Consider the following 19,459-nt stretch of genomic DNA (forward strand, 5'->3'; position numbering starts at 1 on the left):
AGAGTTAAAAAATTTTAAAAAAAAGTTTATTAATACCAATTACCCCTCTCTTCCTCCCCCAGAATAACCCTGCCACTTAATTTCAGATGTACTCACTGTTGCAGCCATTGCTGCTGGTAGTCTCAACCAGGCTGGCACCACGCTCTGTTGAGCTGGCCCTTCGAATGTGGGCCTTCCTGACCGTGAATAAGTGACCAAAAAAAGGGGGATGGAGGAGAGATGAAGAAACACAGAATGAGAAAATATTGGTCAGAGAAGAGAGACTCAGGAAATGAATGGTGCTTTCACTAACAATGTAATATTAGCACTTTGCAACTTCCAAACACAGGTGACAAACTTTAATATTCAGCCCCTTTGTGAGGTAGGGGGGAAACAGAAGAAATTTGCTCAAAACCACACAGCATGCCCATAGCAGCGCCAGCATTAGAACTCAATGTGTGGGTCCCAGCTAATATTGCTCTGAGCTGCCTCTAAGGCCTTTATTATGTAATTGGTCACTATAATACAGTTTTAACTAATTAATCATTTAAATCTGCTAAAAGCCCTTTCAAAATGCTGAAGAAAGGGATGCTTTCTACACACCTGTTTTAAACATAGCTAACCTTCCTTTGGAGAGCTCAGTGAATACCTCACCATCTTGACTCTTTAAAAAACAAACAAAAAAAAAAGAAAACCCACCACTTTAGACATCTGTCTTGAGAGAAGCTGTCAGTTTTGCTCCTTTGTGTCCAGTTTTTGTCCTGTGGTGACTTTAATTCCTCCACACAATGTGTTGCCTTGTCGGCTCTATTCCTAAATGGGGTTTATTAGATGGATGGCTCTGATCTTGTTTGTTAATATACTCTTCTCACATAGGTAATTTAACCAGTCAGCATGGGTTTATATTATGTCAATGATTCACTGATCTATAACTATCCCTAGTGTTCCATTTGCCCCCTTTTAAATTCTATTGGGGGAATTGAAGTCATAATGTTCTATAACTTAACACAATGGAAAAAAACCGCTCTCAGGTGGATTATAGACCAGATTCAAATCAGCCACCTCTTTTACTCTTTTCTAGTATACCTTGTACAGCCTTCTCCTGGGGTTAGGTGTCCCAGGGCCCTTCCACAGACATTTTGAATTGCTTGTAGTGAAATCTGCCTTTTGTTCTCTTAGTAACACCAAGCATCATAAATACCTTCCTACTTTCCTCAGTGGTCTGTCTTCATGCCATTTTTTTTAGTTCCATTTAGATAACAGCTGGAGTATGCTGAGATCTGCATGGGTGGCGAGGGGAATGGCCAAGGAGCTCTCTCTTCTCCCACCCCCTTGTGTGCTATACAGGAAGCTGGCACACTCAGTTCTTGCTCAGCAAACTGGTTAAGCTAGCTATATGGCCCCTTTGTGCTGCTTCACAGCAGGGGCCAGAAGCTGGCCCTACAGCATTAATAATTGTTAAAACAGAAATTCAGGTTCAGAGCTCCCCTACATAAAACCAATTCTCTCAATTAAAGAATCCTTCAAATCCCTTTTTTCAATTCACAATGTAAATATTTAGCTGCTATTGCTAAAATATGGTTAATGTTAACACTATGCCATAGATCCCAGCAATTGTGGAGGACAGTTTGGAATACCCTTGCTTGGTGAACTTTCCGAGGTCACAGTGTGGACATACTTGTACCACATTTTGGTAAAAGGGGCTCCTCCTTCTAAACAGGCAAAGTTAACATGCATGTTTTGCTGTTCCTGGAACAGTAGAAATTTTCTGAATAGTGTTCAATAAAGCAGCAAAGAAAACTAAGTTGCTAAAACTCAAGTCATTTGTAGTACCTGCTTCCTGATGCAATATTTGTGGGTGTAGAGAGCAAGTTTCCCAGTAAAGATACAAAATCATTTTACGAGATTTCATTCTATCTGAAGAGACATAAAACCAAGATCTTGCCTATGTGACCATTAAAGTTCTCTGCATTTTTTTCTAAGGGAAGGAAGCATGTTAATCCCAGTACCCTGGCCGTATTCCAACCTGGGTAATCACATTCTGCCTTCCTGAAATTCAGCTAGGCCTTGTCTACACTAGCCCTTCCCCCAAATTATATACCACTCTAGTTCAGCTCCACAGATGCTAGCAATGATGGGAGTGTTAGGTTAAACAGCGCTCTCACATCTGTCAGCATTTTTACCACCAAACTATTAAGATCTGCTCTGAGCAGCATTGAACATCATGATGGTAAAAATAATCACCTTTCACAGAACCTCTGTCTACACTTTTTCTTCACTACTACTAGCCAAGATGGAGCTGCACCACTGGAAAATTTGGGGAAGGAAAAACCCAGTGTACACACAGCCCTAGAATTTGTTAGATAATGTAGCTTTCTTTATTTCATCAGGGGAGTTAGTTAGGATTTCCTGTCCTAAACTGTTGTGTAATATTTTGCTCTGTTAAACAACTGCCACATTTCTCCCAGAGCTGGCTGCACTTTAGTAACCAGAGAAGTGATTTTTGACATATAGGAGCCAAGGAGGCTGTAGTATTCAAGTCACTGTTTGAAAATCACTTTGGATCTCTCTAAATGACAAAGGTAGGAGATTATCAGGTTCTGTTTACCCCCAGGAGACAAACTGTCTCAGTGTATGGCTACACTTGCAAATTTGCAGCGCTGCAGCAGGGTGTGAAAAAACACCCTCTGCAGCGCTGCAAATTGCGGCGCTACAAAGCGCCAGTGTAGTCAAAGCCCCAGCGCTGGGAGCGCGGCTCCCAGCGCTGTCCGTTATTCCCCACAGGGAGCTGGAGTACGGACAGCGCTGGGAGAGCTTTCTCCCAGCGCTGGGGCTTTGACTACACTTAGCGCTTCAAAGCGCTGCCGCGGCAGCGCTTTGAAGCGCTAATGTAGCCATAGCCTCAGAGAGGTATGTGATGGAGATGATGATCTGACACAGAATTACCATTCCTCATGCCCCCATCTTGATCCTACTGTGGTAAATGGCAAAACTCTCAAGAACTTCATCAGAGAAAGTGATGGGTCTTTTAGAAAGGCTTTAAAGCTTCACAAAGGCCCCAATCCTGCACCTGTTAAAGTCCATGACACTTTTGCTGTTTACTTCACTACAAGCAGGATGGGGCAAAAGGAGAAAAAAAAAGTATTTGTTAATAAAGTCTCACCTCCCCGTCCCGTGGGAAGGATCAACAAGATCATTTCTGGGCCCTAGGGACAAAGGAAAATTCTAGCACTTTTACCCTGCACTGTACACAACCAGTGTGTCTACCACTAGCTCTATCCCTTTAGTTCTATCCTGCTGTCTCCACACCCCTGTCCATTTCTTCATTTTCCTCTTTTCCCTTCCACAGTGTTTCCGTTTCACTCAGACCTTCCTTCATTTTCTCATGCACCCTCTTCAGCCCTTTATCCATTTCAAATGCTCCATCTTTTATCACTAATTCTCTCCGTTTTCCCTCTTTCTACAGGTTCTGTCTCCCAAAATCATGTTCTGCAGATGAATCCCTGGGCATGATCAAATACAGTATAAAAATGTAGCTGTTTCAGATTGCTGGCAGGTTGGGAAGCAGCTCTGGCATAAGAAAAAACAAATCCTAGTAACCACTTTTACTGAAATTCTTTCAGAACACAGCTGAAAAAGATTTGATTATTCAGATACATCTGAGATCCTGGATTGCTCTCTGCTGTTAACCCAGCTCTTTTTCCCACAGTCCACTTTTGTGAGCTACCTTCCCCATCAGCCACATTTGAGTTTTATAAATAAGGGGAACATTCTAGCATATCCACACATAACATACACTGCCCAGAAATCTGCCATAACAACACAGTCCAGGGTAAGGGGCAACAAGCTAAAGGAGATCTGGGTTCTGTTCCCAACTCTGCCACAGACTTGCTATGTGACTTAGGCAAGTCAACTACTGTGTCATTTTCCCTATATATAAATTAGTGTTACTTATATTTCCTGAGCTTAGGAAGTATAAGTATGAGTCTAAATTAATTAACAGTTATTACCTGCTAAGATCATGTGATGCTAGAGCCATAGAAATTCATATAAATAAATACAACAGAGCAATCCACTTTGTTTTGTGGAGTTTCAAATCTAGATCAAACATAATGCCTAGATTAAAGACAGGTGAAAAAGTAGGCATTTTATAACACTCAATTTTTCAACCCAATACACTGTCTAAGAGGACAAGTCAAGAATGACATGAACTCACAGGCTGGCCCACCATAAATCCTATACTTAAGCCCCAAAAGATACAATGGTAGCTGGGGTGGTTTGATTTCTAGGTAACAATGTATTTTAAACAAGCATAACACCTAGCCTCTGTTTGTCAGAGGTTGGTGATGGACGGCAAGAGAGAGATCACTTGATCATTATCTGTTAGGTTCACTCCCTCTGGGGCACCTGGCATTGGCCACTGTTGGTAGACAGGATGCTGGGCTGGATGGACCTTTGGTCTGACCCAGTACGGCCATTCTTATGTTCTTACCATGTACTAGAGATTATTAACCACAGTTGATATCAATAATCCTGTTTATAATTCTGAAGAAATGGGAATGGACTGAAGCAGCCACCTTGAAAAACCTATGATCTGCTGATCACCTCAATCAAGAGCTAAAGATTTTCATCTGGCAAACTTTGTCTATGTATAGAGCCTTAGGGTATATCTACACTGGCAGAGTAACAGCACCGCTCAGAGAGCGCTGAAGGGAAACCACTGTTGTGCATTCACACTGTCAGTTGCCTGTGCAATAGCATGTTCACACTTGCAGCGGTATTCAGAGCAGTGCACTCTGTGCAGCTATCCCATAGAACCTCTCTTCCTCTTCTGCCGCTAAGAGTTGTGGGAAGGCAAAGGGGGTTGCGGGGCATCCTGGGTCCTGTCCCAATGCACCATGATGCATTGCTTCGCATCCCATGCTTCCGTCCACATTTGACACCATCTTTCAATGGTTTGTGTACTGCATGCACTGCTTCTTTGGTCTGCAGGAATGGATCCCGAACTGTTAATCAGTATATTGCTCGCTCTGACTAACATGTCAGAAGTGGCAGTGGAGTTATTCCTTAAAATAGAAAGGCAACAAGAGTGCAACATTGATCTCGCCACGTGTAGTAGCTACGACACTAGATTGCTTGTGGCATTCACAAAGGTGCTGACCACAGTGGAACGCCGCTTTGGGGCTCAGGAAACAAGCACTGAGTGGTGGGATCACATTGTCATGCACATCTGGAATGATGAGCAGTGGCTGTAGAACTTTTGGATGAGGCAAGCCACATTCATGAGACTGTGTGATGAGCTCGCACCAGCCCTGTGGCACAAGGACACAAGAAAGGGAATTGCCCTGCCATTGGAGAAGCATGTGGCAATTGCACTGTGGAAGCTGGCTACTCCACACTGCTACCAATTGGTTGCTAACCAGTTCAGAGTGGGAAAGTCTCGTTGGACTCAAGTTGACAGAATTGTGCAGGGCCATTAATCACAACCTGCTCCAAAACACTGTGACTCTGGGCAACATGCATGACATTGTGGATAGCGTTGCACAAATGGGCTTCCCTAATTGCGGAGAGGTGATAAATGGCATGCATATTCCAATTGGGCACCAGACCACCTCGCCAGCGAGTACATTAATCGGAAGGGGTGGTTCTCTAGGCGCTCGTGGATCACCATGGGCATTTCACAAACATTAACGCAGACTGGTCCAGAAAGGTGCATGACGCACATCTTTCGTAACACTGGACTGTTAAGGAAGCTGCAAGCACGGACTTTCTTCCCAGACCAGAAGATCACCCTAGGGGAAGTCGCAATGCCATTGTGATCCTGGGAGACCCTGCCTACCCCTTAATGCCATGGCTTGTGAAGCCATACATGGGGTACCATGACAGCAGCAAGGAGTGGTTCAACAACAGGCTGAGCAAGTGCAGAATGACTGTTGAATGAGCTTTTGGCCATTTAAAGGCCCACTGGTGCTGCCTCTATGGGAAGCTGGACCTGGCCGATGACAATATTCCTATGCTTATAGCCACGTGCTGTACACGCCATAATATTTGTGAAGGGAAGGGTGAAAGCTTTACTTAGGGCTGGACTGCTGAGGCTCAGCACCTGGAGGCTGAATTTGAACAGCCAGAGACCAGGGCTATTGGAAGGGTGCAGCGTGGGGCCATAAGAATGCCTCGAGGTAGCAATCTGAAGCTGAAAACCACTAATATTTGTTGCTATGCTTGGGAGTGCAGTGCTTGTAATGTTAGGAGGGGATTGTGATTGGTGCAGATGATGCAATATGAAGGTTTAAGATGACTGTCTGTTGCTTTGCAGGGCTCCGTTTGCTTTCAATTAATAGAATAAAGATTGCTTTCAAACCAACACAATTATTTTATTAAAAAAACAACAACCGGAGGAGAGAGCTAAACAGAAAAACACATCAGCATTGAGGGAGATGGGGGAAGGGAAGTTCCCAGGAGGAGGCGGGGTCCCGGGATGGTTAAAGATTTGTGTATGTCCAGGGATCAGATCCAACCTTCTCCTTTGGAGTACAGTGCAATGGGTACTGTACTTCAGCAGGGCTAAACTGCAGAGGGATGGGTGTTGAGTACAGTGGGTACTGGGAGTCTGCAGTGCTGGACTGTGAGGGGGGAGGAGTGGAATGCAGCAGGTACAGACTGGAGCCAGGAGGTTGATAAGAGTGTGTTGGCAGTGTCTGGGGGGGTGCATGGGAAAGTTTTGCGACAGCGGCTGCAGGGGAGGGCGGGTGTGGAGCTGCTTCATTTGCAGTGCTAGTATCGCCTGGAGCGTGTCCGCTTGGCGCTCCATAACCTTTAAGAGCCGCTCTGTGGCTTCATTCTGGCGTACCGCATTCTCCTTTTGGTCCCTCTCTTCGCTGTCCCGCCACTCCTTCAATTCCTGATTTTCAGCCGCGGAGTGCATCATAACGTCACGCAGAAAGTCCTCCTTAGTTCTTCGTGGCTGCTTTCTACTTCTGCACAGCTGTTCAGCTGGCGATAACAAAGAGGGAGGCTGGGCTCCCAAGGTCATCTCTGTAAGTTTAAATGTAACATTTTACAGAAGCAGTATTGTTTGCAACACACAGACTACTGATTAAGTGATTTAAAACATAGTCACTAACTGGCTGACCCCAGGCAAGCACACATGAGCCACAAGATCCCCAAAATGGTGAGCAGCCGCAGGGGCAGGGTAAATCAGTGTTCCCGGACCCTGCTGTACATTGGGCACGTGGCTCTTAGGGAGAGTCAGCACTGTAGAGGGGGCCTGATAATCATTCCTGTCCCGACATTTTCCACAAGCTGTGTTCCTTATGGAAGACATCTCACTGCTGAGGGTGAGCAGGGAATCAAGAGAGAGTCTTCTCCAAGACTGTGGCTTCTGCCCTGGCCCTTATGCGGCTCGCCTGTGTACAGCAATGGTTCCCCCCCACTGACGGCAGAGTGGCATGGGAAAGTTAACATTAATGGGGCAAGAAACAAAGCAGCTCTGCCAAAGAACCCGTGGCAGCGGATTGCCCAGTATCTCCATGAGAGTTTCCTGGAGATCTCTGGGAGATTCCCGTGAAGTGAGGGAGTCAATCAACAGCCTGTTTTGCCACTCAGACAAGGCATGTGGTGGTATGTGCATCATACAGACACAAGCCTGCTTTCTGCAACCCTCCTATCCCCAACAACTCTCTTGAGCAATTCCAAAAATCAAATCCACTTACCAGAGGCCTCCTCTCCTGTTTGTGCTTTGCCAATCTCTGACAGCTGTGACTGGCTAGCCTCCCCTGGGGTAGAAAAGAGCTCCTGGCTGCATGCATCTCTGACCTCCGAGTCGTCCTCTGCCTCTGGGTCACCCTCCCCATCCTCGTCCAAGATTTCCTCCTCCTGGCTCGGTCCACTCTCGACTGGCATGCGAGCCACCAAAGTGGCTTTCGCAGTGGAGATGGGGTCACCACTGAGTATTGCATCCAGCTTTTTGTAGAACCAGTAGCTCGTGGGTGCAGCAATGGAGTGATGGTTTGCCTCCCGCGCCTTGAGTAGGGCGTTCCGCAGCTCCTTCGCTTTGACCCTGCACTGCAGCATGTCCTGGTCATGGCCCCTTTCTAGCATGCATCATGAAATCTGTCCTTAGGTATCATAATTCCTATGGCTGGAGTGTAGCTGGGACTGGGCAGCCTCCTCTCCCCAAATGCTGATGAGGTCCAACAGCTCGGCATTGCTCCCAGCTGGGGATCACCTGGTGCGTGGAGCAGGCATAGTCACCTGGAAAGATGCACTGAGACCACTGCACGTGTCACCAAGCAAACAGGAAGGAGACTTCCAAAATTCCAAAGGAATTTACAGGGTGGGGATGAGAGTTGCTCACGTGAGGGCAGGGCAGTAGAGTTCAAACTGATGACCAGACAGGCAAGAACAGGCATTGTGGGACACCTCTTGGAGGCCAATCGCAGCGCTGTAATCAACCAGGGTGTCAACACTGGCACCATGGCACTGTGCCCCCAGCACAGAAAGCTCTATGTCTCTCATCGGGGTGGTTTTTTTACAGCACTGCAACTGCGCAGTTTCTGTGCACTGAGTGGCTTGGCAGTGTGTCCACCTCGGGAGTTACAATGCAGAAAGCTGCTTTACTGTGCAGAAACTTACCAGTGTAGATAAAGCCTTAGGCAGTACTGAAGCATACCATATTAGGCTTCTCCAGAGTGACGAAGACTGCAAGGCTAATATTTCCTTTATACAGCAAGTGATGTTCCTTTGTGACAAGAGAAATCATTCCCTTGTTTTTTGAGCTCTCTCACGGTAGTCTGTATTATACTCTGAATTCAAGGTCCAATATGGGAAGACTGAGTTGCTGCCCCTTTGTTATTTCCCTAGGGAGGAATTCATCCTGTACATCCCCTGCACAAAGCCCCAGACAATGGACATGGAGTTTAGCATCCACCCTGCAAACCAATGAGCAGGGAAGCTGCATGCATTCTTTGTGGATGTTATTCTAGTCCCTGAATTAGAATAGTGGCAGCGTTCCCTTGCATGACCCACACACAGGGATCTTTAGCCATTAGGTCCATTTAACTGTGGACTCAGTGGTCAATGCCTCCGCCCCTTCCCCAGCTCTACTGCATGCACGTGGAGAGGAGTCCCCATGCTTGCTCACTCCTGTGCTATGCATCCTGTGTATATAAAAACCTCTGAAGTTCTGTTGCATTGGGGTCACTTTTCAGCTCCTCTACCCAAAAGAAAATCTCACCTCTAAAGAACTACAAGACTGCTGGCACGTATTTTAAAAAGATTAGTAAAGGCTTGGTTTTATTATTATTTCAGTGAATTCACAGCAATTCGAGAAAGGTATTCTCTTGCCACTAGCTCCTCTGGAACTTAATAAAATGGAGAGGGTTTCCTGTCTCAGTGATAGGGAGGATTGATTTAATCAAAATGGTGACTGCAACGGTTTTGATACCCTTTACAACTGTCTCTTGATTATCGAGAGTATGTCTATAAAATAATTTTGCTGCTTCTAATTGTATTTGGTTAAGGGGGAAAATGAGCATTCAGCAAGTTTCCATTACATCAGCTGATAAAACAAGTCTATTTGTGAAAAGGGACTTTTAGTGGAGCAACTGAGTCTGCTCCATAGAGGGCCCAACATGGATTTGGAGGGATAAAGACTTGAGAAGTGCAGGAGGACGAGTCAGTAACAGCAAAGGCTGCAAGTGAGTGATGTGTGAGAGCTATAGGAGCAAAATCACAGCTCGTGGAGTTAGTGGTCACTAAGAATAAAAGTGAACTAGACTATTTCAGGGATTACAATGCTGGCAAAAGTGGAAATATGTGCAGATAGTTTTATGACAGGGTATGAGCTGGAAAAGTACTGTTGATCTACTCCCGTGCTGTGACTACTGATTGGGCTGACCTATATAAATCTGAGTTAAGTCAGGGCACTAATATTAGCCCTGAGCTAACTATAGTCTCCAGATACTCAGGAGAATAAGCATAAGTAAAAACAGGATACCTGGGATGTCTAGCAAGCCAAGTATATGTGAATAATGCAGATAGGAAACGTTCTTCTTCGAGTGATTGCTCCTATGCATTCCAGTCAGGTGTGCGCGCCGCGCGTGCACGGCTCTTCGGAACATTTTTACCCTAGCAACTCCGGCGGGCCGGCTGGCGCCCCCTGGAGTGGCGCCGCTATGGCGCCTGTTATATACCCCAGCCGGCCCGTCCGCTCCTCAGTTCCTTCTTACCGCCCGTGACGGCCAGTTGGAACTGTGGAGTGCTCTCTGTCCTCCACAACCCTAGCTCTCGCTACTTTCTCATGTATATAGTTCGTTTAGTGATTAGTGTAGATAGTTTCTGTTAGTTAGATAGCTAGTTTTTAGGATAAGGTTAAAGGGGGGGGTTTCCCCTCCCTTTCCTCCCCCGGTGCGGGCTCATGCCCAAGGCACCGGGCTTTAAGCCCTGTGCATCTTGCCAGCGGCCTATGCCAGTAGGGGATCCGCACGACTCCTGCCTCCGGTGCCTCGGCGAGAGTCACAGGGCAGATAAGTGCTCTATCTGTTCCTCTTTCAAACCCCGGACGCGTAGGGAGCGGGACATACGTTTAAAGCAGCTCCTCATGGAGGCTTCGCTCCAGCCCCCGGCACCGTCCGCGCCGGCGCCGAAGGCTTCATCGGTCCGGAGCGCTCCGCCGGCCCCGGGCCGTTCCGGCACCGAGACTACGCGTCCTCAGCCACCGCTCCCTCTCGCCATCAAGGAAGCGCAAGCCGGCGAAAGCGGGTGCCAAGCCCCACGCTGAGGGCCCAGCAGCCAAGACAGTTGCGCCACCTGCGGTCCCCACTGTGGCTGTGCACAGGACGTGCACCGGGCCGTTGACTCCGGCGCCGCAAGGGCCGTCGAGTCCGGCACCGCCATGCTCCCCGGCACCGGCCGCGGTTGAGCTCCGGCTGCCATCGACGCCGGAGACTTTCTCCACGGCGCGCGAGCTCATAGAGCTCACAGAGGCACCGAGCCTCCGGCCCCCGGCACCGCCGGTGCGGGCTGTCGTTTCGGCGGGAAAGCCGACAATGATGGTACGGCCCCCCTCTCCGGACAGACGGCACGGACGACGCTCCCGGTCCCGGTCACGCTCCCGGTCCCGCCGCAGGTCACCGTCCCGTCGCTCGCGATCTCGGCACCGCTCGCCATCGCGGTACTGCTCGCCGTCCCGACGCCGGTTGCAGTCCCGGTACCGTTCGACATCGCGGTACCGGTCGCACTCCCAGCGTCGCTCCAGGTCCCGATCGCCGTCGCGTCGGCACCGACGGAGGTCTGCTTCCCGGCACCGTTCCCGGCACCGCGATTCGCGCAGCCGCTCCCGGCGCCACAGGTCCGGATCCCAGTCGAGCTCCCGGCACCGCAGCGGATGGTGGTCTCGGTCACCATCCCGGTACCGTGCAGACCGACACCAATCCTCGGCACCGTCCGGGGACAGACTGCCTCAGTCAGCGGCGCAATTCGTCAGCGCCTCGGCGCCTCCATGGCCATCCCGCCCCGCGTCGGTTGCTTCCGGGGCAGACAGTAACGGGCACCTGCCACCTACCCCACAAGGCCAACCTCAGGGGGCACAGCAGTGGGGCTTCTGGGTTCCCTGGGTCCAGTACGAGACTCAGGGGGTGCCATTCCCCCCAAGAGCCCCTGCCTCCGAGCGCAGGGTACCAGAGGCGACCGTCAGCCGACCGGCCCCTTCGTCACCAGGCGTGGTTTCCATACCGCCTGAACCCCAGAGACACACGCAGCCCGACCCAGCCGATGAGCGGTCAGCAGATCCATCGTCGGAGGCTGTCGTCCAGGGCTTATCCTCCTCGTCCTCACCTGACGAGGCGGTGGCCGGAGCGTCGGCCAAGGAGCCTCCGCCGATAGACTTAAAGGCGCACCAAGACCTCCTTCGCCGCGTGGCGACGGCTATGGCTCCTCCTGGACCTCCGCCACTGGGAGACAAGGACCCCATAACCAATGTCGTTGGAGCAGAGGCTCCAGTGCGCGTGGCATTACCGTTCGTGCGCACGATACAAAAGAACGCCACCACACTCTGGCAGACGCCGGCGTCCATCCCTCCTACGGCCCGTGGTGTTGAGCGCAAGTACTCTGTCCCCCCCACGGGCTACGAGTATCTATATACTCACCCGACCCCGGACTCGTTGGTCGTTCAGTCGGTCAACGACAGGGAGAGGCATGGTCAACCTGCCCCTGCGCCAAAGTCGAAGGACGCGCGGCGAATGGACCTGTTAGGCCGCAAGGTCTACTCGGCGGGCGGCTTGCAACTTCGCATCGCCAACCAGATGGTCCTCCTCGCCAGGTACGTCTACGACATCATGGCATCCCTGGCGAAATTTACAGAGCTCCTACCAACAGCCTCCCGCCAGGAATTCTCCGCGTTGTTGGAGGAGGGGAAGAAATCGTCCAGGTCCTCCATCCAGGCCGCCCTTGACTCTGCGGACTCGGGAGCTCGGACCTTGGCCTCAGGGGTGACGATGCGGCGCATCTCCTGGCTGCAGTCCTCCACCCTGCCACCGGAGGTGCAGTATACGTTGCAGGACCTGCCCTTTGACACACAGGGTCTTTTCTCTGAGAAGACTGATTCCCGGATCCAGATCCTGAAGGACGGTTGCATCGCCATCCGCACCCTCGGGATGCACACACCGGCTCCTCAGCGCAGGTCCTTCCGGCAACAACCCTCCCGGTCTTTCCCTCAACAACGGTACCGCCCGTACAACAGTAGGCGACCAGGCCCGAATCGCCGTTGACCATCCGGCAACAGGTGCAATCAGGCCCAGGCCCCTTCCAAGGCCCCCCAAGGGTCCAAGCAGGCCTTTTGATGGGACGCCCGAGGACGGCCGATCACTCTCCCTACCGGATCCTACCCTTTTGTTTTACAACTGCCTTTCCCATTTCTTTTCGGCGTGGTCCCGAATAACAATGGACAACTGGGTGCTGCAAACAGTCCAGTCGGGATACCGCCTTCAGTTTGTTTCGCCCCCCCTTCCCACCCACCCTCCCTGTCCCTCTTCAGGGACCCCTCTCACGAGCAACTCCTCTTACAAGAGGTCCAGACTCTGTTGAGCGTGGGTGCCATAGAGGCAGTGCCTCAAGACAGGCGGGGCAGGGGATTCTATTCCCGATATTTTCTCATCCCCAAAGCGAAAGGAGGGCTACGTCCTATCCTGGACCTTCGCGAGCTGAACAAATATCTGCTCAAGCCCAAGTTTCGCATGGTCACCCTGGGGACCATCATTCCCTCTCTGGATCCGGGAGACTGGTTTGCCGCCCTCGACATGAAGGATGCCTACTTCCATGTCGCGATCTACCCTCCCCATCGACGCTACCTGCGTTTCGTGGTGAACAACGCACACTACCAGTTCGCAGTGTTGCCATTCGGCCTATCCACCGCACCGAGAGTGTTTACCAAGTGCATGGCAGTGGTTGCCGCAGCCCTCCGCCGTCGTCAGATACACGTCTACCCGTATCTCGACGATTGGCTGGTTCGCGGAACGTCTCGGCGCCTGGTAATGGGCCAGATGACAGAAATCCTGTCCCTCTTTCAGCGCCTCGGTCTTCTCATCAATGCCGAGAAGTCCACCTTGATTCCGTCACAGCGGGTGGAGTTCATTGGCGCAGTCCTCGACTCCTCTTTGGCCCACGCCTGCCTGCCACGATCTCGGCACCAGACGATGGTCTCCATCATCCGGGACCTCATCACCTTCCCGACCACGACGGTGCGATCCTGCATCCGCCTCCTGGGCCACATGGCATCGTGTACGTATGTCACCGCGTACGCGCGGCTCCACCTCCGCCCGTTCCAGTCTTGGCTCGCGTCGGTGTACCGGCCGCATCGAGATCCCATCGACATGATGGTCACGATCATCAAGCCGACCCTCGAGTCCCTCCGCTGGTGGCTCGACCCGGAGGTCGTGTGTGCGGGAGTCCCGTTCCACCCTCCTCGCCCATCCGCCACTCTGACCACGGATGCCTCAGCGCTCAGTTGGGGAGCTCACCTGGGCGACCTTCACACCCAAGGCCTTTGGTCACCCCAAGAGCTCGCTCTGCACATCAATATCCGCGAGCTGCGAGCAATCCGTTTGGCGTGTCACACCTTCCGCACCTGCCTGCAAGGCCGCTGTGTGACAGTGCTCACGGACAACACCACGGCAATGTTCTACGTGAACAAGCAGGGCGGAGCCCGCTCCTCCCTCCTCTGCAAGGAAGCGATGCTCCTGTGGGACTTCTGCGTAACCCACTCGATTCACCTGGAAGCGTCCTTTCTTCCGGGAGTGCAGAACACGCTGGCCGACCATCTCAGCAGGTCGTTCCTCTCCCACGAGTGGTCTCTCCGTCCCGACGTCGTACACACAATCTTCCGGAGGTGGGGTTTTCCCCGGATAGACCTATTCGCCTCCAAGGCGAACAGGAAGTGCCACCTGTTTTGCTCGTTCCAGGGTCACTCGCCGGGCTCCCTGTTGGACGCCTTCCTGTATTCCTGGAAGGATCACCTCCTCTACGCCTTCCCTCCGTTCCCGCTTGTGCACCGAGTGCTACAGAAGCTTCGGAGGGACAGAGCCAGCGTCATACTCGTGGCTCCGGCCTGGCCGAGGCAACATTGGTACACCCTGCTGCTCGAGCTCTCCGTTCGGGATCCTATCCCCCTTCCGTTATGGCCGGACCTCATCACCCAGGACTTCGGCAGACTCCGCCATCCGAACCTGCAGTCCCTCCATCTTACAGCTTGGTACCTGCGTGGTTGACCCACACAGAGAGGGACTGTTTGGCGGCAGTTCAGCACGTCCTGCTAGAGAGCAGAAAGCCTTCCACTCGCTCCACCTATCTGGCGAAATGGAAGCGGTTCGCGCTCTGGTGTGACCAGCGAGGCCTCAATCCCTTCGTAGTCCCTGTCCCTACCATCCTGGACTACCTCTGGTACCTTAAGGAGCAAGCTCTTGCGGTCTCCTCCTTGAGAGTTCACCTGGCAGCAGTGTCCGCCTTTCATCCATCTGTGGAAGGTCGGTCCATCTTCTCCAACCAGATGGTTTCCCGCTTCCTTAAAAGCCTGGACCGCTTGTACCCGCCGGTGCGGCATCCTGCCCCGACCTGGGATTTGAACCTCGTGCTGGCCATACTGATGGGTCCCCCCTTCGAGCCCTTGGCCACGTGCTCCCTGCTCTATCTCTCCTGGAAGACAGCCTTCCTCGTCGCAATTACATCAGCGAGACGAGTCTCTGAGCTCCGTGCTCTAACGGTTGGTCCACCATACACCGTCTTCCATCGAGACAAGGTGCAGCTTCGACCACATCCAGCCTTCCTCCCCAAGGTGGTGTCGGCCTTCCACCTCAACCAGGAGATCTTCCTCCCGGTCTTCTTCCCGAAGCCGCATGCCTCGCCTCGGGAGCAACAGCTTCACACCCTCGACGTCCGCAGGGCGCTCGCTTTTTACATCGAGCGGACGAAGCCCTTCCGGCGTTCGCCCCAGCTGTTCGTAGCGGTTGCTGACCGCATGAGAGGCGAGCCGATCTCCTCCCAACGGATTTCCTCCTGGGTCACAGCATGTATCCGGACCTGCTACGAGCTTGCTCGCGTGCCACCATGCCGCCTCACAGCTCACTCCACGAGAGCACAAGCCTCATCGGCCGCCTTCCTGGCCCATGTCCCCATCCAGGACATCTGTAGAGCTGCCACCTGGTCTTCTGTCCACACCTTCGCCTCCCACTACGCGTTGGTGCAGCAGTCTCGAGACGACGCAGCCTTCGGCTCCGCGGTATTACACTCCGCCACGTCTCACTCCGACCCCACCGCCTAGGTAAGGCTTGGGAATCACCTGACTGGAATGCATAGGAGCAATCACTCGAAGAAGAAGAGACAGTTACTCACCGTAGTAACTGTTGTTCTTCGAGATGTGTTGCTCCTATCCATTCCAGACCCGCCCTCCTTCCCCACTGTCGGAGTAGCCGGCAAGAAGGAACTGAGGAGCGGACGGGCCGGCTGGGGTATATAACAGGCGCCATAGCGGCGCCACTCCAGGGGGCGCCAGCCGGCCCGCCGGAGTTGCTAGGGTAAAAAAGTTCCGAGATGCCGTGCACGCGCGGCGCGCACACCTGACTGGAATGGATAGGAGCAACACATCTCGAAGAACAACAGTTACTACGGTGAGTAACCGTCTCTTTTTGCACAAATGCACATTTCACTGTGTTATTCTGGAACAAGAACCTGATTTATTCTTATCTTAATCTCCAGTATAACTCCCAGCGCTTTTTTTTTTTAAAAATACAACTGTAAAATATTACAGGAACATTCTGTGGCAGATGACATACCAATGTTTTAAGGTGGCCTACAAATGTATTTTAAAGTAATAACTGTGAGATTACTCAAAAAGAATAGGAGTACTTGTGGCACCTTAGAGACTAACACATTTGTCACAAGTACTCCTGTTCTTTTTGCGGATACAGACTAACACGGCTGCTATTCTGAAATCTGAGATTACTGTTAGTGCTGAATTGTACAAACATCTACAATCTTGTCTATGCCTGACAGGGTTTGCTGGTATAGCCTGCTATACCAGCAAACCATCCTAACAGAGATGCAGTTTATATCAGAAAAAGGGTTCTCTTGCTTATATCAGTTCCCTGAATTAAATTACTTCTTTTCTGGTTTAACTGTGTCTACACTAGGGCTTTTTCTGGCATAGTTATGTCAGCTAGGGAGGTGATTTTTTGTCCCACACTACTAACCGACATAAGTATGCTGGCAAAGCTTAATTATAGTCTAGACCTAAGGTAACCATAGCTGTCAGCCACTGGAATTTTTTGCATTTTTTTTTATTAACTTAAATAACAAACAAACTTGAACCTGAGCTTGCTCCTGAACTTGGCTGTTTCTAAGGTTGTCCTCTTCAGATTCCTATGTCCCTGTGCCTTTAGTGCTCATGGGTTGGAGCTAACTCTCTTAGTGTGGCAACCAAATTGACTCAGTAGAATAGCTCTGCTCTCCCCATTCCCAGCATAGCCATACAGAGGGAGTCAGAAATTGTCCCTGTATGTGGCAATTCTATGGTACATTTTATTTTTACAGCTGAAGGGTAAAATTCTCAAAAGTGCCTAAGTTGACTTTCAGTGGGACAGAGTATCCTATATAATGAGATGCTTTTGAAAATTTTAGCCAGTGTTCTGATTTCTGAGCACTGCAGCTGACGGGTTTCTACCTGTACTTTTTTTGCAAACTGGCAATGTAAAGTGAGTTATACCTTAATGTTTTATACTCTGATTCTGGATATGCTTTTAGTTATGATAGGAAACTGTGGGTCACAATGAGCTTTGTAAAGTGAGTACAGCTGACAGAGCTGAAAAAGGTATTCCAGAGAACTACAAATTAGAAAATAAAATATTAATAGCAAAAAGGTCGATCAATTTTGCTGAATAATCATGCATATCTAATGTATAATTCATTACATAATTTTAAATTCAAATAATTAGTATATGATTACCTGAAAATAAATTTCTACTTGATTGACTAGCTTCAGTACTCTGAAGCACTTTTACCTGCAAAGGAAGTAGAATGCTCCAATTACAAGAATTCCTAGAACAACAACCGAAGCCAAGAAAGCTGCAAACAGTTCACTTTTAATTTGGGTCTTGAGACTAGGTAGCAAAACTTCTTCACAACGGGCTCCTGTATAGTTCTCAATACACCTGTGAAACCAAGTTTTATATAAATTAGATTTTTTGGCAGGAGGGGGGAGTCATTTTCTGACTCAGTACAATTAATTTATATTCATTTCTATAGTGCATATTCATATAAATCCCATTTATAGAATGATGGGAATTTCTGACAGTATCTCCTTTGATTTTTGTAACATGACTGGAATGGGGTAAAGAAGCATCATTCTCCCCTAAAGTACACTTAAATTATCTCTTTACTATATATGCATTGTGAATCCAGTAGCTACATTATGCTCTCCTGCAGACAAGCCTGTGGAAGGGGCAGATTTACTTGGAAAAAACCAGAAAGTTGCAGTTTGTTCAGTTCCCAGCACGTCATCTCAGTAGCGGGCATGAAATTTTCCTTGTCACATAAGGAGAAGAGAGTGTGGCCTTCCAAATGTACAGAACTAAAATCAGTGGAGAGGAATCATGCTGCCTGTACCTCCCTACCTGCACCTTTTGTAGATTTACCTTTTTCTCTCTTCCAAGAGCTGCTACTGTTATGACAGATCAAGGAAATGGGCATTCATTGCGACATGGGACGTGAAAAACACTTGACAAATTGCAATGACAGTCACATTTGTAGTATATGCAGTGAAATAAAAGGCATACCAAAACACACATGTTTTTAAAAAGCAGTTGCACTCACAGAGGGACCTAGTTAAAAGGCTTCACTGCTACTCCTACCTTGTGTCAGGCTTCTCAAAAACTTTTCCAAAACTAAGGAGTGGCAACTTCTTTGGAGATCACTGTAGCTTCTGACACAATGTAACAAAATTCCTGCTGTTTAAGTGTATATTAGTGTCAGGAATCAGTGCCTGCACCAGATCTAGTCTGGAAGCACAGCCTTCAGCAGAGCCAGGCTCTGGCAACCTAACAATCCAACTGGTATGTAGTAGGCTGCTTGATTGACTGAAAGAGTAATCAGACCTGCAGCAGCTCCAGTTCAGTGGCTGATCAAAGCATTTGCCCACAGCTGTGATAGCTGCTCTTGCCTTTCCTCACTCCAAGGTCACTGGGTCCTGTCTCTCTGCTCCAATTCCTGACTCTGTCTCTGGGCCTGGTGCCTGACCTCTGACTCCAGCTCTGATGCTTGGCTCAGTTTCCTCGCTATTGATTCCTGTTCAAACCACTGGGCACAACCACCCATGTCCTGGTCACCAGCAATTACAAATAGTGCTAAAATATGTGCTAAGGGGGCACACCTCACTGAGCCATATGCACAAGCCAGATAAGCTAAGCACCCCTATACACATTCGATTTTCCAAACTGCCAATCATTTTACCAAACTACAAACAGAAGGGTGATTCCCATGAATTTTGTATCTATCGTGAGCTCTCCTAATTTCTCTTCATGACATCCTGAGATCGACTATGTTACTTCGTTTTACAGTAATGAAGAATAGAGGACGTATTTACAATCATTTGCAGGAGCTCCTACAACTAACCCAATAGGCTCGCCTTGAAGATCTGTCCAATGTCTGTCCTGGCTGTTTGGGTGCATTGCTGAGTTCTGGATTTTTAGCCTCCGTAAGTAGAACACGGATTTGTGATTCAAGAAATTCCGTCATCCCCAGTAAATGCTGTACAAAGGGCCAAATTGTGGCTTCACTGCACAAAGAGGCTGCACATTGGCAGTAACACTTGGGTTTTAGGAGGGGTGTTCCTGAAGCAGACATAGGGCCTGACCATCCACTGCCTTGTACTTTATGTAGTCATTTACCCCTGTGAAAAGATACCTTCCCCATTTCAGAGAGGTGTAAATGGCTACAC

General features: G+C 49.8%; 1 protein-coding gene across 7 annotated transcripts in view; it reads right to left on the reverse strand.

Annotated features, from left to right (window-relative positions):
* Positions 1–19,459, reverse strand: part of NRG4 (neuregulin 4) — a 70,034-nt gene that overhangs the window by 4,308 nt on the left and 46,267 nt on the right. For 4 of the 7 annotated variants that reach the window (XM_044979174.1, XM_044979176.1, XM_044979177.1 and 1 more), the window contains 2 exons: positions 17,526–17,675; positions 97–176 (listed from right to left, as the gene is read on the reverse strand). In XM_044979174.1, the coding sequence (XP_044835109.1) occupies positions 97–176; positions 17,526–17,675 (230 nt within the window). The other 3 variants (XM_044979171.1, XM_044979172.1, XM_044979178.1) reach the window with 3 other exon arrangements.

The sequence above is a fragment of the Mauremys mutica genome, chromosome 11, assembly GCF_020497125.1.
Source record: "Mauremys mutica isolate MM-2020 ecotype Southern chromosome 11, ASM2049712v1, whole genome shotgun sequence".
NCBI lineage: Eukaryota > Metazoa > Chordata > Testudines > Geoemydidae > Mauremys > Mauremys mutica.